This window comes from Gasterosteus aculeatus, chromosome Y, assembly GCF_964276395.1.
Source record: "Gasterosteus aculeatus chromosome Y, fGasAcu3.hap1.1, whole genome shotgun sequence".
In the NCBI taxonomy this organism is placed as follows: Eukaryota; Metazoa; Chordata; class Actinopteri; order Perciformes; family Gasterosteidae; genus Gasterosteus; species Gasterosteus aculeatus.
In genome coordinates, this window is record NC_135709.1 from 8839964 (window position 1) to 8864084 (window position 24121).

General features: G+C 46.8%; 1 protein-coding gene and 1 long non-coding RNA gene across 2 annotated transcripts in view; both read right to left on the reverse strand.

Annotated features, from left to right (window-relative positions):
• Positions 1-24121, reverse strand: part of LOC120812539 (homeodomain-interacting protein kinase 2-like) — a 55806-nt gene that overhangs the window by 26783 nt on the left and 4902 nt on the right. The window contains exon 2 of the mRNA XM_078097980.1: positions 11973-13146. Within this exon, the coding sequence (XP_077954106.1) occupies positions 11973-13146 (1174 nt within the window). The remainder of the gene's footprint in view (positions 1-11972; positions 13147-24121) is intronic.
• LOC144390999 (uncharacterized) lies at positions 6230-11866 on the reverse strand. Its single transcript, XR_013454858.1, has 3 exons — positions 8204-11866; positions 7455-7613; positions 6230-7071 (listed from the first exon to the last, which is right to left on the reverse strand). It is a non-coding gene; the product is annotated as an uncharacterized LOC144390999 (long non-coding RNA).

A 24121-nucleotide genomic window follows, 5' to 3' on the forward strand; every position in this document is an offset into this window, starting at 1 on the left:
TACATCACTCATGTAAAACACTAGACCTGCTATGAGACTCCAAACCCCCCTCCTGAGAAAAAAAAACATTTAGAAGGAAATAACGCCTGAGGAGAGAAAAGAGACGGCCTCTCAACCGGACACCATGGACCACATCAGTGAACAACTCAGTGAACTTTTGCATCGCGCTAAAAGTCTTTCCAAGAGCAGGTCACACGGACACCCAGCGCTAAAGAAACTCTCATTGTGGTAAAAAAAAAAAGATCGACCTGCTGGCGAGCCGGCACTAGAGGGGGACGGGAAGGGGGGGGGTACGAGGTCTCCCCCTTCTCATCAGCGGGCCTAAGTCTATCCCATAGGAACCCAGAGGGGAGATCAAAGCCGGTGTGATCCAGTGGCTGTTATATCACCCCCGGCCCGCTCTCCCGCTGAGGGGTCTCCTGTTACAAGCTGGAGGATGAGCGAATACAGAACATTGACCCACAGTCCCGTCGATGCATTGCAACCTGTGAGGAAAACCCTCAATTCCACCCCCGTCCCCTTCCCCAGATACATCTACATTCTACTTTGCATTCAATTCATTTCCATTTCAACTGCACTTGCATGTTTTGGAATAGTGATGAGCGGACATCTGCACTCCAAAAAGTATTTGCTGTCTTTAAAGCTAAAATGTGTACAATATTCACCCTCCGCATGGATTTTAATTGAAAACCTCTATTTCAGCATGTTTGTCAATTCTTAAATGTAATTGAAATTCACTCCATTGTTCTCTCTGTTACAACCTCTCATTTAAAATCAGCTCAGATAAAAAGAAAAGGGGCCTCGTCTGTTTGTTTATCCGTTTTGTTTGCGGTTTTACAGCGGGGAGAGGGACAAGGCTTAGCGATCCTATATGTCCTCTGGATGTGGCGATTGAAATGCCAGGCAGATATGCGTGAGGGACAGAGGTCGGGATAAAGGAAATGGAGAGCGGAAGGGAGGGATGAAGAGGGAGAGGGAGGCGGAGGCTGCGGAGGTTAAGGGGAGAATGACGGCGATCGGAAACATGTTGTTCTCTGAGCCCCGAGCAGTACTGTGGACGAGGCCCGAAATGTCTTGCATTGCTAAAAAAAAAGGCTATATCTGCCCCTTCCTCACTCCCTCAAACACACGCTCATTAGTGTGAATAAAAAACGCATCTCTGTCTCTGACTTGAGGCCTCATGGTCACCATGGTGACATTGAACAACAGGGCCGGTGTGGGACTTTGGGCCTTTGGGGGGTGTTTTCTGCTCCTCCAGCACCCACGTTTGTTATGTCAAGTGCTTGGTACACTATATTTACCCCGGGTGGAAGTGGAGAATGGGCTTATGGGAGCATATTTAACAGCAAAGTCACACCAAAGACTTTAATAAGCAAAAGTAGAAATGGACTTGTAAAAGAAGAAAAGCTTTCTGCCAGAAGAGCTGTGGCTCCGAGCCTTTAACAATAACTACATTGTCATGGGTAAAATCAACACTTTTTTACTTCTCTGAGCGAGGGAGCCTAAACGCACAATGCACACAGCTGGTAACAGGCTGCAGATGAAAGCCAATTCGGTTTCTTTGTGAAACCGAGAGCTTCAGTTGGACCACAGGTCTCTGTGGAACAAAGACGGAGCGGAGCGAGGGAGGGAGAGGAGGAGATTGAGAGCGAGAGGGCGAACAAGCTGGGCAGCGAAGGGGATGTGGGAGAGGGGGGGGTGGGTGTTGGACGTTCCCCTCCCCCCCATAGCCCACCTGGGCAAACAATAGCAGCGAGATGAGAGTGTGGCTCAAGGGCCCTCCCTGTCCCTAAAGTACACAGCTGTCGGTTGGGGCCGGCAGGCGGATCAAAACAGCCCCCTGTCTAATTCAGGTGTTGCACCTTCGGCAGCACATGGACGATTTTGGAAACAAGAGGGTTGGTTGCTATGGCGACGGGCCCGCGAAAGACAGAGACTATTTTTTAGAAGTCGTGTGAAATGATGCGTGTTAATGTTCAGTTTGTCAAAAAAAACACAGAGGGCGGCTAAAAAAAGGTCTGCAAAAACTTTTGAAAGGTACACGGATGAATTCCGCCCAAATTAGTTTTATGCTGGAGTTTCTTTGCACGTGTAATGCTGTCGCGCCGGATCTGGGGTTAATGGATTTGTGCAAGATGTCTATGCTGAGCTTTGATTTCTGCAAAAAAGGTATTCAAGCCTTTAATGCAGTAGATACAAAACACATTTAGTATCCACTTTCATGTCAGCAGTAGTTGCTTAGTTGCTGAGTTGTGAAATTCTACTTCAGAGATGGTTTGAATGTTGAAGGCAAAAGAGTCCCCTTGAAGCCAGTACGAATATGTAAATAGAACCACAGATTGGGGGGGGGGACGCATTTAATTCCCTTCTGCTGGGTACAAGGGGAACACTGTGGCAGGATCTGGAAAGATGAGACCTGGAGCACACAGTTATAGTAAGAGCTTTTAAAAAAGGTCTCAGCCTGATCTCCTCTTGCTAGACCCTGCCACAGTTGTCCTGTCTGCAGAGGCTCCAGGCGTGTGCGCAGACAACAACACTGTCCTTGTTGCAAGAGGAGCCATCTGTTTGATGATATATGGATTCTGGGCTGTAATGAAAGGCCGCGTGGCCGCTTCCCTGACGTCACCGCTGTGTTTAAAAGGGCCGATGTGAGTTATGTTCGCTCCATTCGTATAAAACGCCCCGCGGTGCCGCGTCCTCTCACCTCAGCCATAGCCGGGCCGCGTTGCGTTGTGTTTACTGTATACTTATGTGTGCGTAACACCTTCCCGACCTGATGCAAATGGGTCAATCCTGCATGGCCGCTGGATTGAGGACAGGACGTTATCAACCAGCCACACACTACAGATTCAAAGCTCCTCGCATTTAAAGTGATCGATTTAACTTTTGCTCCTTTTTGTTGTGGCTTTTTAAATAGTATGTTTCTTTTTTTTGGTCTAAAATCAGCCAAATCAGTCTTTTCTGGGGAGATTTCCCTCTGTGGCCTGATACATAGCGTCTTAATGCTCTTTGGTGCCTCCCAGCTTGCGCCCTCAACAACAAGCTGAACCCAACAGACAATCCGACGCTCCCCTGCTCATAAAACACTGGGATTATTCCCCAAAGCCTGGTGTCAAAGCACACAGGAGAAGTTCATTAGTTTGCGTCTCTCTTTTCTTGTGAAACAGTTTGAATATAAAATGAAATGACAGGATTTCTCCCTATTTGTGTCTGTCTGCAGCCGAGACGTCTAAAGCAGCGGGTTTAAAACGCCCGTGCATGCTTCCCCATTCCTAATGCTAACCCGTTTAATATTTAACCAGGGTCCAATACAGGAGTAATTATTTTTCCAAACAAATTTCGCCTCGGGCCCAAACCGCCGCAATCCGATACACCACAGCAATATATTCTCTGTCACAAGGCCCTATTAGTCATTTTAAATTATTTATCAACTATTGGTGGAATAGGATTTGCTTCAGACCTGTTTTATGAGTAGCACGCCGTTGGAACAGAATCTTGAGTGGCCTTTATATTCCAAAAAAGCAATTTCTATGAAAAGCTGCTCTGGCTCATCCTCAGAAAACCCCGGAGACGTCCATATGTGAGGAGTTCACTGAGATAAAGGGTCAATAAAAGAATGATGACGCCGACGTTTTCTGTGGAAACAGATTTTCTTTCTATGAAAGACTTTAGCCCGGAAGACCCGGATAACAAATAGCTACAACGGATCCCTTTGTGTTGATACATGTAATTTCTTCTACTTCCTGTACTCTTTTGTTGATCCACTGATGTCTTAAATGGTTAAACATGTTCAGGGATGTGTCATGTTTCTTCAAACCCAAGATAATAATTTGTCGTCGGCGATGGCTCGGACTGTAATTTCATTAACAAAAAAAATACTTTTCCTAGTTCCTCCGTCACTTTAGTAAAAATAAATCATATGAAACATCATCATGAGTGGTGCTGAAAATAGCCTGTGTGGTGAGAACAGAGCCTCGTTTAATTCAGCCTTCTCCAATGAAAAATAGCGTCATTTTTATATAGAGCGACAACTGTCACCATGAATGTGAGCTATGTTTAACTGGGACGTCGAGCATCTTCCAACAAACGCGATCAACGCGTTCAAAAGAGAGGGGGGAGAGGCGTGACGTAAAAGCAAGCGGATAAAATCGCTAAAATGGCCGTTAGAGGAAGATCAAGTTATTGTGTTGAGCCCGGGATGATACTAAATGAAGAGAGGGATGGGGGGGGGGGGGGGGGGGGGGTCGTCAAAGCTTTTTTCCCCCTCTACATAAGAGCGTGTCGGTTGAGCGATGGAGAGCTCCTTCCAATTGCCTGCTGCAAATTAGTCAGACTATCTACCCCTGTATGTGCACATTAGCAAATTCCTTCAATTGAGAAAACTAATGCGTCTGTTTTGTTTGGTTGAAAGTTCATTGTAGCATGCGAGGGCCTCTGCACACCAGGCGCTCGCTGTCAAAGTGGCTGTCAGTCCAAATACACACACACACACACACACACACACCTACATGCAAAAGCCTGCATGGAGCCAATTGCAGGTGCCTGCCGGGCCTCCCCAATCCCCCCAATCCTCCCAATCCCCTCTGCAGCTGGAGAGTTACAGCTCGGATCACTTTATCTTAGTGCTCTTAGTTCTCTTTCTGTGATTAGACAACTTGAGTTTACTTGAGATTAGACATGAGAGTATTGATGCAAATTGCATCAATACTCTCAGTCCTCAGAATTCAGGGGGAATTCAGGGGCCTCAAAATTAATATTAATATTTCTTTTTTTTTCTCTTCATTGCCCTTGTTTGATATTTTCCGTCCCGGTGCCGGCTTTTAAATATTCATGTGAGTAGATGGGAGAGGCGAGGGGGGTTTGTAGAGAAGGTGAGGGTAGGTGGGAGAGAAGAGAAAGGGAGACGGGGCGGGAAGGAGCCGAGGCGGCGCGCGGCGGTGGGGGCTACCTCCTCTCTGGAGCTCCCCGTGGAGGGACGGCGGGCATTCAGGAATGGTGGAAGGAGGGGGGGGGTCAGCAAGGGGCCTCATTATTTATTTAGACCTGGGGGCACCTGTGATGATCGCAGCCATCACCTTGCCGTCCCACGGTGCTCGAGTCCACGAAAGAAGGACAAAAATATGTGGCGAGCGAGCAAAGTACGACTACTGCTGAGGGAAACTTAACCCGTCCAGTTAATGAAGTGAGATTCTCCCCATTGTTCTTTGGTTGCTCCATTTTGTCTTACAGCCTTTCCTGTCGTATGGCGACTCTCCCCCCCCCCATGCATGTGCTAATCAACTGAAGAGCTCAGGTGAGGAAAAGTCCTGTGTTTCAAACAGGCCCAATCAATATAGAGCAACGTCCCTGAGCTTAAGTGGGCGGATCACTGTATCTTATCAAAGCAGCTTAATTTCTGTCTGCTTAATATCCTGGGAAATGTATGGAAATTGAACTGCAAAGTAGCACAAAGACAAGTAGCCAGGATGAACCGACGTGACGAAACAGAAGGCGATGTATTATCGTAGGAGGACACAGACACAAAGGCGCTACACACAAACAAACACACACCCTGTGCAGCAAGTAGTTGACGGAAAAGGACTATTTTGGAGTGCATTTGCTGGAATGGCTGGAAGTTTGCATGATGCACAGGTTCTGAGACTCTCTACATTGTGTGAGTTAGTCGAGTGTGGAAGCCTCTACCCGGCTTACACAAGAAACATCAGTGGGGTAAATGCTGGCTTTTATGTGCTAGGAGACTCTGCCTACCATTTGCAGAATTGGTGCCTCATGAAGAGGAATGACGGCGATTGGTGAAGTCCATGGTGTTGACTTGTTGTGCTCTGCACAATTTTTGTGAACGGCATGGAGAGGATTACCAGCACGAATGGGATTCACCTGTTGCTGCGGAGCCTGTGGTTCCACAGGCACAGGGCGCAGAGGAGGAGGGCAGGGATGTACATGAGGGTCTAATGCGTTATTTGAACAGTTAAATCTGTTGTACACCTGTATAAATGTTTAGTTTTGATTTTATTGAAAATGAATAAATACTTTTTACTTTTACCCTGCCTCTTCATATTTTGTGAAATATTTTTGCCGCTGCATCTTATGTAGATGGTGTTGAAATATGAGGTATAATTCATTTTGGGTAGCTATATCAAATGGACAATCTGGTGAAAATGACCTCAATTTATAGAATGGATAAGGGAGGAATTGTGTGAGATGGCCATTGAACACAGGACACAAGAGGTAATAAAAAAGTACTTTAATTCGAAAAGTCAAACAAATTGCAAACAAAGTAAACGAGTGTAAACAAGTCCAAAAAAGTAAACTAGTCTAAAGTGCTGTGTGCAAAAGAGCACTAGTGGCTGGATCATGGCACAGAGTTGGGGTGATTAAACGCCTGCACCAGCTGAGTGAGCGTGCTGAGGAAGGCCTGATTAAAGTTTGCAGACTGCTCCATATGTTGGCGACTTATATCAGCCTCATGCCGCCTTGCCTCACGGGCATCCTCCATCATAAGAATTCGGACTCCTCAAATAAAAAAATAAGAAAGCCGTGAGTTTGTTGTGGACAAAGCTAAAGTAGCAACTATCCAAATGCAAAAATAGATCAACAAAGTGCATGTGATAGTTGGACATGAGGCCCTGCAGCTTTTATCAGACAGCACTCCGTTCAGTAAAAGCCTAATGGAGTACTCGGTGTCAGGGGAGGGATCCCTGCTACAGACGCTTAACAGCTCGGTGTGTCGCTCCGTATTCACGGTGTGTATTGTTCGGGAAGCAACAAGACGGGGAGGTAGTCCCCGCCATCAGCACCGTGGATATGGTGGGACGTGAACCCGAGAGAGAGAATGTGTCTGTGTGTAAATCCTGGAGTTTATCTTCATGTGTTGTGTGAGAGCTTCGGTCGGAGAGGGAATACTCTTGTTGCCGCAGTGATCATCTGAACGGGAAGCCCCCATTACAATGGTCCTCCGAGCTGCTTCACCTCTAATGACCTGATCCAAAGCCAGGAGCCCCCATAAGTTCGAAGCTGCATGCATCTCAGCCAGGGCCGCAACAACATCCTGTTGCCCCCTTTTCCTCTTGCCTGGAATGCAAAAGAGACAGTAATGTTGGTTTGTTTAGTGAAGCCTTTTGATCCTTGTGATTTCTACATATGATAAAAGGTTAACAAAACATGTACTGTTGATTAAAATGCTAACTTTAATATTACATTGTAGGTTTAAATGGATAGGCTTGGACTTGGTGCTTGTAACCCAAGGACAATAGTGGCACTAGAATAAAAATATTCATGATTCTGAAGCTGAAAATACTGAATTGTTTAAGACGAATATGCTTAACATTCTGGTAACAAGACGTTTGCCATTATCAGGACCCGCAAATATTCCCCCATTGCATTAGGTTTAGGGAGAATATATAATATAATAAATATTTATTAAATTTCTTTTCACTCTGGTGTTCATGTCTTACCAATTGTAACACGCCGAGGTTCACTCGCAGTTGATGGAGCCGATTCTGGTGATGGTGGTGTCGGTGTTGAAGTCCTGGCAGGCGAACTTGCGCTTTCAAGGGTGGAAATTTCACCAAGTACCTCGGGTTCCATTTCCTCCCGACAGCTAAGATGCTCAACTGAAAAATTACACAAGTCCCGTTAATTACACAAACGGCAACAATGCGGTTGAGATAAATACAGAACATACAACGTAGTAGATCTAGCCAAACTAGTCAGGGGCATAGCCAAACAAATCATTTTTACTTTGTATAATGTACATAAGTATTTTTTTCAAGTATCTATAATTTTATAAGAGCTTTTATTGCACTACATTCCAAAGCATAATATTTTACTTTTTACCCCACAACATTACTGTACTGTTTAAGCCTATTGAACATCTTTCTCCGATATTTCATAATTATTTTCAGACTGAGTTCTTACTCTTACCTTAAGCTCTATGATTAGACACATCTCTCTTTAATATATATTTAGTAGAATATATTTAGTAGTAAAATAATTGTATTTTATCAGGGTATCTGTACAAGTAACGTCACTGGACATGCACTCCGTCCACAACGTGCTAATAAACTAGTGTTTAGCTAGCTTGCAAATTATTGGTTGATAGCACACTGGCTGGCTGGCAGACAAACAACAGACTTGCACAAAAGTTGTGCATTGAAAGTACGCTTTCTCAGGATCTTACTATATTTCACAATTAAAAACTTACCGGGAGGCTCTATCGTCGACTCCAGCAACAAGGTGGCCGTATCGATGCCTCCTTCTCGTCCCAAACTCGCCGGTCTGTGTCCGTAGATTGCGTCCATCATATCTAGCCACTTCCAATTTTTTCTGTGAACACCACTCCGGCTGTTGTGGTCTTTCACCTTACGGTAGTCACTCCGCAGTTTCTTGCATTTAATGCGGCACTGTTCGGATGTCCGCTGGTAAAATGCCGCCTCGTGTGTTTGTCGTTCCCCTTGCGGCACGCGCAAATGACGACCAAACAACTGTGCCAGGTCCCAATGTGCGACAGCAGGAACCCGGTCAGCCTGAACTTAATAAATAAATGCTCATCTGCATTAGTAATAATCTGCCAAGGCTCGGGGGGGATAGAGCACTGTTCCAGTGAGGGTGGTGCTGGTGAGGAATGCAAAACAACGACCGTCTACACACACACACACACACACACACACACACACACACACACACACACACACACACACACACACACACACACACACACACACACACACACACAGCTCCGTCGCTCAACCCTCCACTCCCCCCTTTTCCTTCCAATATACGATACTTCCTCAAGGGTCTTCACACAAACAACTCCAACACTACCTTCTGCGGTCCCTTCTGCCAGGGACCGTTTGCTGCACGCTGATCCGCATCGAGAGTACACAGACATTGGTCACTTCAGATCACTGGGGACATCAAGAACCCCTTTCCTCTCTTTTAGAAAAAAAGTTGAATTATTTTACCTTCACCCACAATGTGTTAGAGGCTTATTCCTTAGCTGCTGGTGCTGGCTGACACCATGTTCATTATAGCTTCTGGTATCCGGGTTGTTAATATCAAGAGTTTTTATTGTCATGGCCTTAAAATAGTCCTTTCCCTGTCTTGTAGAAAGTATCTCTGCCAATGTGAGAAAGCCTCATCTGTAGGTGTAAAGGAAAAAGAAAACACACAAATAGCAAAGGGCCACAGGCTGAAATCCTGGGTCGTTGCTGCGTGTTGTCGCCCCTCTTTCCTCTCCTATATAATGGTGCATGCTTTCAGGCAGTCTCTCCAAGACGCCCTTCATGAGTGCACCCAAAAAGTTAGCATGAAAAGGAGCTATAAGGAGCTTGTAGACTCCCGCAACCATGCAGAGCTCCACTGAATATACATACGGTTCCTTGACAGAAAAGACAAGGCCTTTGTACTGATTACTCCTAACATCTCGAGGCCGCACTCTGCAGCCTTCACATCACCGGCTCCTGCCATCTGCACTGCCCGGGATACTTAACATTAACCTAAATAATGTCTCGCTGCGTTCCACCCTCTCAAGGCCTTCACCTGATGAGATAAATAGGACAAAACATGCCTTACTGGGACGAGACGATAATCCCTTTATCTGGCTCAGGGTAGGCTTGGCTAGCCGGCTTACCTGTGACATCATTAGCTATGGGGAAGATGCTGGAAGGGTGTCAGAAAAGGAAGTGAGGATAAAAGAAGTGGGACCACGGCTGGGTCGAAGTTGTTGTAATGAGGACGTAAACGCCTTGCAATGATACGGAACAGGAAAAAGAGACGCGTTAGGAGGACACGCGGGTAAGTGAGGTAAAAATACACTGAAATAATAGTGTGGAAGACTCAAGAACCTTGGAGACGAGCGTAGAAGTGCTACAGACGGGCCTATTTGACAAGGATAGATGAGCTCAGCCACATGAGCCTGTATTCGCTAAGCACTGAAGCAGACAAAGTTGAAACTCTAAGCGCCCTGAGAGATGTTCTCGCGAATAGCACATCTCTTGTTTACCTTGAATCCTGGTGTTTAATTTGCATGAGTCAACCTTGTGGAAAATCCATAAGTCATTTGCAAGGCTCTTACTGCACATGCAACGCTAACTATGGCATGTGCAGTCTCTGCAGTCGGCCTCGAATGACTCACAACTCCTCCTTTCCATATCTCATCTCATCAACCAAAATGAAAGGGCTGGTTGAAAAAACCTTAAATGCACAAAGAAAAGAGGCAAGTAACTTTATTTAACAAGGACCAAAGAAGACAACGGCTTGTGTTTTTTCTATCGTGGAGGATATAGAGTAACACGGAGCCAGCAGGTTGGAGCTGGGAAATCCCACCTGTGTGTAATATCTACCCTCTAAACGTACCCTCTGCAGAAACAGAAACTATCCCTGCAATCTTCTCATCTGAAATCCTCAGATGGTTTGATGTTCTCCTCTAAGCGTCTGAACTCGCCGTGAACTCTACCCGCAGCAAAAGTTTGTTTTGCTGCCCAAACGGCATGCGATGCTGAGACACCCGCAGTGCCGCTCTCCCGAGCTCATTCTTTGAAATGAAATTGTAAGACTTGCCTCATTCCTCACAAAGAGACCTGGTAAAGCAAGCACCCTCTTGTTGTTGACATGCTCTACATGCATTATGAGCTGCAGAAAACCCTGTGACTCGCAAACTCACACACTCCCAATATCACAAACTGGTGTTGGTGGCTGGTGGGTCATTTTCTGGTCAGCCTTTTCTTTCCCCTCCTCTACTGCCGATAGGAAATAAAGGGATGATCACTCTGCTCCCCTCCCACAGAAAACCAACAGGAACACTTTATGGCATGTTGACCTGCAGCCCAGGAGCAACAATAGGCTGATAGTGGTGTTTACTTCAGGATGAGCTACTTAAATGGATGCAGCACCGCTGCCCTGTTGACACAAACAATCTCTTCCCCATGCAGGGGCCGTCGTATATTATGGTGAGAGATGGTTGTGTGGAGCACTACTAGAATAAAATAATGCTCTAGTAGATGTGATGAAAGATCAGGCACTGAGGATTTCTTGCAATACTGTTCACACTAAGTCAGCTGTACTGTTAATCTCGCGATCTTACAGTAAACACACTCAGGACACTGTTCAATTCTGCGCCCCGTCGCCCCGATGCTTCCTTCCGCTGTAACCTAAACACGCTGTTTGGTGCGGGCGAAAAACAGGCCTGTTCAAGAAGCGCTGGGACAGGGAAGAAAGGCCTTCCCAGAGACTCATCTGGTTCTAATGCAGGGCCCGCTGGTGTGGATTACAGGAACATATTACAGGAGAACTCGGGCTGACCCCTCATCTCTATCCCGGGGGGAAATGGGAGCCGGCTACGGTGATGTGGGGCTCGGGGTCCAGGGCAGGCTGCCACCCCACACGATTGGTGCCCTTCTTCAATGGGAGGGTTCTTATAAATTCTTCCCCGGAAACTCCACGTGACAGTGATACTTGTCCTTGCTTCCGATATTCCCCCCCCGGTGACTCATATCTTCACCAGGACCTTGAAGGATCTTCACAAGCAACGAAACAGGCCTTTGATAATCTTCAAAGTCGTACCACAACATGGTTGTTTTCAATCACACTGAACACAATAAGCAGCTGGCTACTAAGCAAGCCTTTGAGTTTTACTGTTCTATCGCAGACTTGGAAAGGGGTTTGACTACGGGGGTAAATATGCTAACAGAAAAGGCAGAATCAGCAGCAGCTCACAAGGCTGGCAGCAAATCTCGGTGTTTGGCCAAATAATCAGCTCAACCAGGAAAACCTTCCTATTAAAGCCGGGATAAATCAAACAAGATGCAGAGAGTACAATGATCATCCAAAGAAAACGCGCACAAACAAACAGGAGGACGTATCGCTTTCTCTCTGTGCCATTCCCTCAACAGTGTTACATAAAATGCCTAAATAAAGTCCTTCACATCCATTTCAAAACAATATCAACTCAAAGCAGCAGCAGCAGCTCTTACCTGTAGTATCTGGACTGCAGATAAGTGGAGCACACTGCTTTTGACACATGGCTGGCTGAGCCAAAGTCGATGACCTTGACCCTGTAGGGCTGCCGGGACGGGTCCACCAGCATGATGTTCTCTGGCTTCAGGTCAGCGTGGATCAGGCCCAGGCTCTTCAGTTTCATTAGCGCCGATGCCACCTGCTGCAGGACGGGTCTGATGTATTTGAGCGGCAGGGGGCTGAACTTGTTCTGCTTGAGGAAGTCGTACAGGTTCTGCTCCAGCATCTCAAATACCAGGCACGTGTGGTTCTTGTGCTGGAAGCACTCGTAGGCCCTCACAAAGTTGTAGTCATCTGCACTCTCCGTGCTGAGACGTGCCAGGATGCTGACCTCGATCTGACCCTGCCGGGCGTACGACGGGTGGTTCTTCAAGATCTTGATGGCCACGATCTCGTTGGTGCCCCTCTTCCAGCACTTGACCACCTGACCAAAGGTCCCCCGTCCCAGGAACTCCAGCACTTCGTAGGTGTTGTTCATGGAGCAGAGCACCTCGTGCTGCACCAGCAGGTAGTCGCCCTCACTGTTGGAGACGCTGTTCTTAGACGTTGCGGTGGAGGTGGCGGTGGCCACCGTGGCCACCGCCACCCCGCCGGCTGCACCGTTCTGGATCATCGCCGGGCCGTGCTCCTCGATGATCTGCACGCTGCTGTTGTTGTCAAACTCCTCACTTTTGCGCTTCAGCCCGCATCGCTGGTAGGTGTCGAGGAGACTGACCGTGCTGCGGCGCGTCAGGTTGTGAACACCGAGCACGCCGCCGACCCCGCCGCCGCCGCCGCCGCCTCCACCACCGCTGCTGCTGCCCCCACCCCCGCTGCCCAGCAGAGACCGCGCGGCCCCCGAAGTGCTGCTGGCTGAGGCGACCACAATGTGGCCCACGCTGGCCGGGAAGATGAGTGCCGGATGCTCGTAGGGCAGTGCGGATTTGCCGATCTGCAGGGAGCTGTTGATGCCGAGGGGGCCGGTCGCGGCCGACAAGTTCTTGCTGCTGTTGTGGCTGTAGACTTTGCTGTGGGTGCCGTACCCTGTCATATCCCAGTTACAGCTCTGCTCCACTTTCAGTTTCTTCGCGCTAAAGAAGGCACTTGATTGGAGAGTGTGAGGGGAGAACACTTGCACTTGCGAGGCCATACCTGTGAATGAAAGGGGGGGGGGGCAAAGAGAGAAGGGGGATGAAAGGGAGAGGTTATGAAACTGAGAGTGGTCTGAAACACGAGTGGTAAAGCCAGTAGCTTTAAATAAAGACAGCCTGGGTCAGAGCAGGACCGAGCATAAATGCTGATGGGTCAGGACGTTAACCTGTAAAACTAACCTCTAATAACTTAGTAAACTAACAAGCATTAAATTACCTTCAAAATGTAAATAAGCATTTGTTGCATTAAATTATTTCAACGCAAAGAAGTGTCATCTCTGCATCATTAAAATGGTGGTTAAGGAAAATATTGTTTCTGCTATTGTTATGTAACATAAATAAAAGCCAGATAGTTTAGCACGAGACTCATGGAAACCACTGGTTCGTGCTCAGGAAATATAATTTCTTCCCCATTCACATCTGCTGCAAAGTAAATAGGCTATAAGTGAATACCAAAAGGGCGTCCTTCATGGGTCACTGCACGGAGACAGACGACCACCACAAAAATATACACAAAAACATGCGCACAAAGAAGTCTGAGAGATTGCAATTTCCTTTCCTGTCTACACACACAACCCCTGCACTTTTTGGTCCACAATTGCTCACTTTAGGGAAGGTTGAGGGAAACATTTTGGTCAAATAAGTATGAGAACAGGAGGGCACTGAACTCTGTCACAACTACACATCCCTAAGAAAACAAAACAAAAGCAAAACTGCAGCGAGGCGGTGCGCTGAACTCCTGGGAACAAGCTGCCTCAGAATAAGCAAAAGCTTCTCCAAGCAAACAACGGCCCAAAAATAGTCCCTTTCTTTATCTCTCTTTTTGCAAACAGGCCTGTTTGTAACATTGACATGAATATTACAGCACAAAGAAGATTATACGAGACGTGCGGTAATGCTCTGTTTAAACTGTTTCAAGTGGATCACAGACTTCCTGTCTGACAGGAAGCAGCATGTGAAGCTGGGCAAACATGTCTCAGCCTCTCGGACCATCAGCGCCGGTTCCCCCCAAGGCTGCGTTCTTTCCCCTCTGCTCTTCTCCCTGTACACCAACAGCTGCACCTCCAGTCACCAGTCCGTCAAGCTCCTGAAGTTTGCGGATGACACCACCCTCATTCGACTGATCTCTGGTGGGGATGAGTCCGCCTACAGGTGGGAGTCTGACCATCTGGTGTCCTGGTGCAGTCAGAACAACCTGGAGCTCAACGCTCTAAAGACAGTGGAGATGGTTGTGGATTTCTGGCGGAACAGAGCCCCAACCTCCCCCATCACCCTGTGTGACTCCCCCCCGTCACTATTGTGGATTCCTTCCGTTTCCTGGGCTCCATCATCACCCAGGACCTCAAGTGGGAGGTGAACATCAGCTCCATCACCAAGAAGGCTCAGCAGAGGTTGTTCTTCCTGAGGCAGCTGAAAAAATTCAACCTGCCAAAGACGATAATGGTCCACTTCTACACGGCCATCATCGAGTCCATCTTCTGCTCCTCCATCACCGTCTGGTACGCTGCAGCCACAGCCAAGGACAAGGGCAGGCTGCAGCGTGTCATCCGCTCTGCAGAGAGGGTGATCGGCTGCAATCTGCCGTCCCTGCAGGACTTGTTCGCTTCCAGGTCTCTGAAGCGAGCTAAAAAGATCGTGGCCGACCCCTCTCACCCCGGACAAAAACTGTTTGTGCCCCTTCCATCTGGCAGGAGGCTGAGGTCCATCAGGACTAAGACCTCCCGCCACACGAACAGTTTCTTCCCGTCGGCAGTCGGGCTCATCAACAGAGCCGGTCCCCCACTGACTGACTAGAAGATTCCACCGGTCACTCCCCTTCATACTGCACATGCCACTTTAACTGTAATTCATCACTTTGTCGTCACTCGTCACTTTGTTACTTGTTTGTTACTTGTTCGTTAGTGCACTATGCTTAATATTTTTCTTTTTAACTTTTTTAATATTTAAATTTTTTAACTTTATTCCCTTGTTTTATACCAACCCATAGCCTTATTCTACTAACCCATTGCATTAGCATTTCATTTTACTTTATTTTATTACTTGTGCACTGCTGTCTTGTCTGTCTACTGTGGCGCACTAACTGTCAAGACAAATTCCTTGTATGTTTGGCATATTTTGGTAAATAAATGTTTCCTAAATGTTTCCTGAATTAAACCCCATATTGGCGTACTGCTATCAAACTAAGAGCTTCCACCTGGACGCGGCAACGGCCGCACAATTAGGCCTCGCTGTAGATCGACTGATGCCGGAATCAAAGAACGCAAACATTAGAAACATTACGCTGACATTAAAAAGGGCCATGCATGCAAACAGCTTGCTGCTGAGTTGTCCAATTGTCATCTTGAAGGCTGGAAGGTTTTGCTCTCAGAACATATCCCAGGAGGAGACGTGCCTGGTCACTTTGTCATGGTGATCATTTCAGTAGGAAATTGGCAGTTTTATTTTAACAGTCTTAAACCCTCTCCATCCTCCTTGTCTCGATTTTCTTTAGTTGCTCTATGGCCCTGCTTGGATTTACTAGTTATCTGCCTGGTCATCTGGTCTTAGCCCTAATGCTGAAGGATTGAAGATGCAGTGCACATTGTGGGAGCTCACTGTCACTTGGGTGGGTGTTGTGCAGTAGCTGATGTGGCAACACAGGCTTTCGGAAAGACTTATTTGGGCCTCAACCATCTGCACATAATGTACATATGAACAATCATCAAGTTTTTGTTCTTCTGCTGCTTCAAGCGCTCACGCGCTGCTAGAGCGGAGAGGTAACGAAGATCGTCCGCTAAGCTATGAGGGACGAGGCTCTCTGCTAATCACATAAACCCTGACGGCCAGATGTCACTCCTTGGATTACCAGTTCCTGTGCCTGGACTTTACACTAAAAATAATTTGAATGATGAGTTGTGTCACTGAGCAGCGTCGGAGCACTGGCGGGATAATCACAGGCGCAGACTGATGGACACAAAGATGGATGGACAGACGCAGAGCCGGCTTGGTCCTTCCATGGAAAATTCCAACATTAAATATCTGCCAGCGGGATTAAGGATAGCTGTGGGTCGCAACGGGCCGGGCGATGGGCGTGCTGCTCTTTGCATTAGCATCACATAAGTTCCTCCCCAACCCCCCAATCTTAGTCAGTCATTGACTCTCCGTCAGGTTCAACATTTTGGTCAAAGGGTTCACTTGACATTGCATATATGGTGCAATGAACTGGAGGAAATGTATGTTCCCTTCAACTGGGGAAGCCTCTGAAACAAAGCTAACGAAAATATTTGGAAATGACCAGGACATTCTTGATATTCAGCTTTGAAAAAAGGAAATTCTGCCCAGCTGATTTTTGCCAGAAACTCGAGGCTGCACAAACAGTGGTTTAGAGCCCCGGTTTAGAGCCCCGTGCGCAACCCAGATAAAGTCAATAAATAGACCAAAAGTTAGAGGTCAAACGGCTGGAATTTTATCTCATGACAACATACACATGCAACAACGTGACCGAGTATACAGCATTGGGAAAAGCTGCTGCAGTCCTCATGAATCACCCTTCATCCAAACTGAAGTTCAAACATCATGATCTAGAAGCTAATCAACCGAACCCTCTAACCAAACAAGAAGGCACCGAAGACTTTCTCTTGACAATGTCCTCATGAAGTTTGTCGGAATTTCTGAACCTGCCAAGTTTTAAATTGTAAAGGCCCATTGTTGCACATTTACAATGTTTGAATGCCTTCGGTAGGCAAGGTCGTTCCATTTAGCATACCTAAAGCCACCGTGTGTCCCGCCCACTGCAATTAAGCATACCAGAGAGGCATTTTCCAATGTGTGGAGACAGTGTGTTGAAATGATAGGAGTCAGTGTTTTCAGAGAGATTATTTCTCTGTCAGGCATTGATGAGGACTCCTTCGGAAACCCACCAAACCTACAGAAGAGTCTTTTAATACAAAACAGTGCTTTTTACATGTTGTCATTGTTTGGAACAATTTAAGTTGGCTATAAAAATAAATAAATATATATATATATATACACACCCCAGCCATCCCCTATTCCGGTAATCTGGTCGATGGTCCCTTCCCTGGATATATTGGGACTACTTCCTGGGGCCTAATGGCTACGGACACGGGCCGAGACGCTCTGATGACCCTGTCTTTTTACTGGACATTCAAGCGTCTGCGGGGCTGGAAGGTGAGGGAGGGGGAGGCCCGAATCGCTGGCTAATGAAATGACTTTTGAATGTCTAGACAAAGCATTATCTCACCCTTCGCTGCTGCTCGGGTGTTGGAGCTCTTCACTATACCGCACCTCCATATCTTTTATGAGCACCCTGACACAGGCGAAAGGAAGACAAAGAACAACGTATGATGAAGTGTTGAGCCACCAGAAGAGCTTCAATTCACCGAGTTAGAGCTACTTCAAGGAAATCCTCTGATATTCTGCCATTTGGAAGTTGGAAATGAACATATCAGTCCAACTCTCCAATACGTGTAAAGTTGCAGAGACCAAATAATTTAGTCAGCCTCTTTATTCTGTATGAATAAACATCTGCGTTACTTGTCACCCATCTGTATGCACAGATACACATTATGGTCGACAGAACCACCGGCGGACAAACTGGGACCGTGTCTCTGGGGTTGAACACAACAAGGAACTCCCTGCTGAAGAGCCACACATCCACACGCAGCATCCTATCCTTGAGTTGCTTCCTCTTCTGCCCTCAGTCAAGGAGCTGGAGCCTGACACTGCATGGTCTCCCTTGCTCTCTTTCTCTCACGCCCACCGCTATTTATCATCCTGTCTGCCTTTCTAGCCCTCTCATCTCTGCGTATTAATAGAATAATGCATCAGACCAGCTCACAGGGAGATACTGTCATGCAGCCTCCTGCTGCATCAGCCTTTATGCTCTTCCTGACCACAGTATTTGACCAGTTGGACTGGGCACACCATGTCTCTTGGCTCCCTTACAAAACGCACAAAAGAGGGAAAATATCCATATAGCCTAGTGGCAGCATAAGAGGAAAATGTGTCTGCCATTTGACGGACACTTACAATCAACAAGGAGGGTGGAGAAATGCGACATTGTGATGACATTGGAATTTTCGTTGAAGGAGTAATCATTCTCGACAACTGTGGATCTGTGGCCCGCGCTTGTGCAATGATTCTGGGAGTCATCTACGCTCTGAAGATGGCTTACCCCAAAGAGCTAAGATACTATTATGAATTCCTTCAGAAAGTGCTCTTTCGAATGGATGCTGAAAAGCTTTCCCCCAAAATCCTTGAACTAACAAACAAAATAGATGCTGGACTGTAGGACATCTTCAGCCACTCTTGTGAACTGGTCTCATTGCATTGCAGAAGAAAAGAGTCGACGTAATTAAAAAGCACCGGTCAAACCCGGGAAAACGATATATCTTTTTTTTTTATAATACACCAACTTTAGTGCCTTAGTTGAGCATGTGAGATTTGTTTGTTTATTTTTTTGTTCTATTTTTATATATACATATATATTATGACTGGTACTCTAGTACACACACACACAGCTCTGTTGGGACTTTTTGATTTTAAAGCCTCCTGAAGAGTCTGCAACACCTCATTTAAGCACTGAAGATAGGATAATAAATACAACACATTTATAGAACATACAAAATAGAAGAACATGTCCATCTAAAGAAAAATGAATAAGAGGTAGCGCAAGGTTTTGACGTTTATTTGTTGCTTAGTCTGTTGTGTTGAGGGGCTTCTAGTGTTAAGTGTTAAAGCAACTGATTTATAAATATGTAATGTACATATAAACATTTTATGTATATATATATATATATATATATATATATATATATATATATATATTTTGAATAAAATACACTGATATTGACTAATGGCATTTCATTTGATGAAACTTAATTTTAGTATGTACAATTTAAACAATAAATTGATTAGAATGTAAATAAAAAGAATAGTTACAGTTACCTAATTCATTTTATTAAACTGAACATGGGTTTAGTTGGAATTTCTTAATAAATTTGAGTTAACTCTACTCAAAACAGTTGAGCAGAAATTATAAATAAAAGTAGGCTGAAATTAGTTGAAAATAATGAGTACAATTTACTTAAAAAATATGTCTAGATTTAGATACATTTAGTTACCTAAAAAAAATTAAGTAAATTCAACACATCATTTTTTTCAGTGTAGATAGATAAGCAAGAAGAGACACACAAGACAAGCACACAGGAAAACCAATTCAAAGGGGCCCATGTGGTTCACATCCACAAGGGTGGTGGTTATGAAGTTTATTTAGCAATTTAGCTGGGTGGAGGAGAGGAGCGGAAGATGAGGATTAGCAGGAGGAGGAAGGGGCAGCAGAGTGGCTGTGCTTGAGCTGGATTTCTTGTTAATCAAATCACGAGTGTAGCAAAGTATACAGCTTCACAGCACCCGACCTCTTCCCCCACCGAGGAAGAAAAAAAATAGATGTACAGACAGATATAAAGAGCCCTTGTAATATGTGTCCTTCCTGCAGCAGAACGTGGAACAGAACAACAATTTGTTGCCGCGCAAAGTTGTGTGCGGCGGCATGAAATGAGAACGCGGCGGCCGACATCCACTGCAGGCACCGTGCCGCGCTGCTTGGACTACAGTTGCAACCACGGCGCAGGGGCCTGGCGGCAGACACACACCTGATAAGCGGGCGTTCTCCAGAATGCTTATCGTGTACACACAGCGAGAAAACGCCCCATCACGCCACGCTTCCTCTTCTGTCATTAGGAGCAACAATGAGGGCTGGACACAATGTACAATGACGAGATCCACAAATGGGAACTGTGGACAAGAGGCCGTAACCCAGCACAGACAGCCAAGGGGGTGATGAGCACGATGTGGCGAGAAAACACTGCACAATGGCAAATTGATTTGGGAGGGGGGGCAGTGCGGTACGGACTTGGTTGCGAGTGTGAACGCATGAGGTCTTTTAGTGTGAATGCGAATGACGGCACGTCAGCAAGGGAAGGACAAATGCAACACGGGGAGCTGGATTCCTATTGGCTACGGGAGAAGAGTGAAGTCGGCCCAGAGTTGAGATTTCATTTATAAAAAGATCTAACATCTCCCGGGACACACACACACACACACACACACACACACACAAATGATTATAGTCCAAACAATCCATTGACAAACACATTTTAAAAAGTAAAATAATTCTAAAAATAATACTTAATTGTGTGTTATTTATGCACGGGTTACTTAATATGTGTGCTTTGGATTTGGTTATAACCCCAGAAATACAAAGTGTCTAGTGAGTTGATAGTCTTCTCTCGCAACAGCCTTTTTGGAGGAATATTTGCTTGAAGATTTGGAGTGCAAAGTAAGAAGAGTCAAACGGCAGCAGACAATAAAAAACCCGAAGGCAAAGCTGGAAACCCGCTGGGGGGGAAAGATGCCAGTTGGACGGAGACGGCACCACCACGTTGCCCCTCCTTGTTCCGTGCAGCGGCGTACTTTTGGCTGTGATCTTGAACTAAGCGGGTCACGGCCTGCTTCTACGTTGATGTTCAGAAACAGATAAAGCTGCAATAAAGCCTGCTCCTGCTCCACCAACAGCGCACACAGAGCTCTCTGCCCGTGTGCAGATGCTTGTGCACGCGTCAGCAGGCTTGTACCCACTCAGACATGAAACTCTGCGTTGCTGAGGCGCCACGTGTGTGTGTGTTCATGTGTGTTTATCTTAATAACTATTACTGCTTCTTAGAACACCTTCAACAGTTTGTTGAAGGCTTTAAAGTTGTCGCTGTGTTGCAACAAGGTGGATAAAACCACCACCTTAAAACCCACAAACACACACCCAGAGGGATGAAACTGATGTCCACCCCTTCGAAACCCTGCGATGAACTGGAAGAGAGGAACCAGTCCGACCTGACCCGGCACCCGGGGACCAATCACACGCAGGCAGGGCCGCACTTCCAGTAATTCTAAAACACGGCTCTTCTCAAACAACAAAATGACACGTGTGCACTTGCCAAGAAAAGATATTCATACAAGAAAAGACTTATGCCGATTAATTATTGTTTCCTTGTTTGTTTTACGCACAGCTGGTGCAGAGCTACTAATGCCTGGCTCTCGCCGTCGGCTCTCGGTTACTCTCGAGTCGTCGGCCTGAGACCAGGATAGCTCAGGGAGTTTTTTCGAACGACGGGTTGCGGCACACAGGCCCGTCAGTGAGTTTGATAATGATCGGCGTTGACGCTAATGCATGAAAACCCCAATATGCTCTCGCCAGCACACTCAACCTCCCACTGCTGTCGGAGACGAGCTGGAGATGGTGCATATGCCTCCCCAGGCGACAACACTGTGTGGTACACTCCTCCCTCCGAGCTGCAGGTGACTTATCCGCACGCACGCTCAACAAATTGTTCTAATCTCTTAATCTCTCTTTGTTGTCTTCTTTTTAACCCCCGCTACTTGTGCAGCTCCTCACGTTCTGCCTTTGACAAAGTGAGGAGGCCCATCGTGCTAAATATTCCAACAGCTTTTAAAAGATCATAGCACACACACACACACACACACACATGCTCTCATACCAATTTTGTAAAAATGCATATGTGTCCTTAATCCAACGGACAGTGCGTCGTAAACATGTGTGTTGAATGTATTTGGCCGCAGAGCTGAGGTAATAAACATGGCGAACCAACTCAGGCCCGTCTGATTCGGCGTGAAAATATATGGCTTTAGCCGATCATTTTAACGGTGTCCTTGTGGTCGCAAATAGAAGCCAAAACCCGGCAGCAGAGGGCTATTGTGACCATCCGTTTAACACCCACACAGCATGAAGAGTACGAGCATTGGAATTTGGCTTGCGTGAAAGGTAAACATTTTCAGGAGGAGAAGTGGTTGATTTTCACAATTAAAATAATAATAGGACAAACCTCTACCCTGTGAACTGGAGTGGAGTGGGTTTGCTCCTGTGGTCTGAGCTGAATTCCCAGCTGAGCAGTAGCTGAGAGGGATTTTAACAGATGGAAAGGACGGCCTGTAGGACGCCAGTAAATGATGATTCACCGTCCGTTAAGTAGCTTTGCCGTGAATAAAGATAGAAACGCAAGTGGTGCGTTGGTCAAATGTTGGAAGGATCTGGATGTGGTTTCTGAGACGGACGCCACTTGTTTATATCCGAATGTCTTTATGCTTAATGAATTCACGTCTCCCTCCCTCAAGTTTCCCTGAAAAAAAGAAATGTTAGCGGTAAAGGAAACAGAAAAGATCCACGTAGCTAAAGGTCAACTTTTGTCCTTTTCCAGGGGGCCAACATCTTTAAAAGTGCCGGAGGGGCGGGAGTGTGTTTGTGTGCGTCAGCGGACGCCAAGGGGTGTTTGCAGATGTAAGGAGGAGACAGGTTGAAGAAGACAAGGGGCGAGATATAAACCCCAACGCCACCACCCAACTCTCTCGCTCTCTCAGACCGCTGACTCCGATCCACCCCCCCCCCCCCCAAAGGGGAAAAAATAAAAAATATAGAAAAAATAAGAGCAAGTACGTTACGGGAAAAGGAGAGCGCTAAAGCTGCTCCATGTCAATGTCTGTTGACTCTTTTGACCCCCGCGGCCTTCGTCTACTGCCGCCTCCTTTCCCCTCGTCCTGCTCCTTTTTTTTTGCCTCCTGGCTCTGGAAAGTCACGGTCCCGAGCGCCGTTTTCCACAGAGCTTTGAAGTCCTTTGGTTATCGGCCAAGCGCGCAGCGCTGTACCTGCAGCCATCTGTGAAGGGGCCGCCAGCAGCCGCCCGGCGCTCCGCTTCCCCGACTCAGAGGGGCCGGAGCCAGGAGCGGTGATGGGGCTGGCACCGGCACTCGCTCCACGTTTGGCCGGACATGAATACGAGAGTATATACCTTAAGGAGGCCAAACCTTGGTGGCCTAATCGTGATGATCAAAACCTTCTCACAGTTTATACCAATATCTGCATCTCTATCCTCTGGCTGCGGTACCTCACGTCATCTGTCGCGGAGTGCACGTGCAGCGTGACGGGTCAAGTTGAAAAGGCCAAAACAGCCGGCGATGAACACAGCCAGCAGCGGCAGCTCCCTTCTTAGAGGGCGCCACGTCAACTGGACTGGTCACAGACAATAGGATTAAGACCTGGGACAATGTGCGTCACAAACAAGCTGGTGGTTCGGTTTGGGGGGGCTTAGTGATGGCAATAAGACCAACCGGGGGGGGGGGACTCAGGGAGGAGGAGTCGGGAGTAGCTGGAGGGTTTTTTAATGGGTGGGGGGGTCAATGATTAGAGAGAACAAAAAAAGCTACAGTAGTTGAGACATCTTCTCAAGCCAGCCTCCAATTACACACACACACACACACACACACACACACAGATATTCATAGGGCGTCCAATCTGGCCACCAGGCTGTCGCTGAAGTGTCACATGGGCACCATGTGCGCTGGCCAATGGCCTCTCGGCTTATCAACAAACAGAGCGGGATGGAAGGACAGATAAGAGGTGGTTGTTAGGGGCGGGGCGGGGAAACGCGGTGTGGTGGGTGGGGGTGGGAACCGGAGGGGGGGGGGGGGATCATTGGCGAAGGATGATTGCAAAGTGAGCAAGCGATCCGTGGCATGCGAGCTAAAAAATGCAGATCAGAATAACTCACGCAGCGTGACAAAAAAAAAGTGACACCCTCAGCACATAAAGTGTCCTTTATGCTAAAGGAATCCTGGTGTAATTATGGCTTAGCAGGCCCAAGGTTAACAAAAGGCTTCATTCACTCGGTAGTATGTTGCGAAGCAGTAAAAGTGAACCATTGTTTGAACCGTGGCTCAGATCAAAGCGATGGATGCGTCATGAGGCGCAGAGACGCTCTCATCCTCCCTCCGGAGCGCTCATTACATTACTTTTAGCAGGAGGAGGTTATCTAGATTTAAGAGGGTCATTTTGTCTATTTTTCGTCTCTTCCGCTGATCCTCAAATACGAGAAGTTGGACGTAGATTTCGGTAATGCTGCAACCCACCG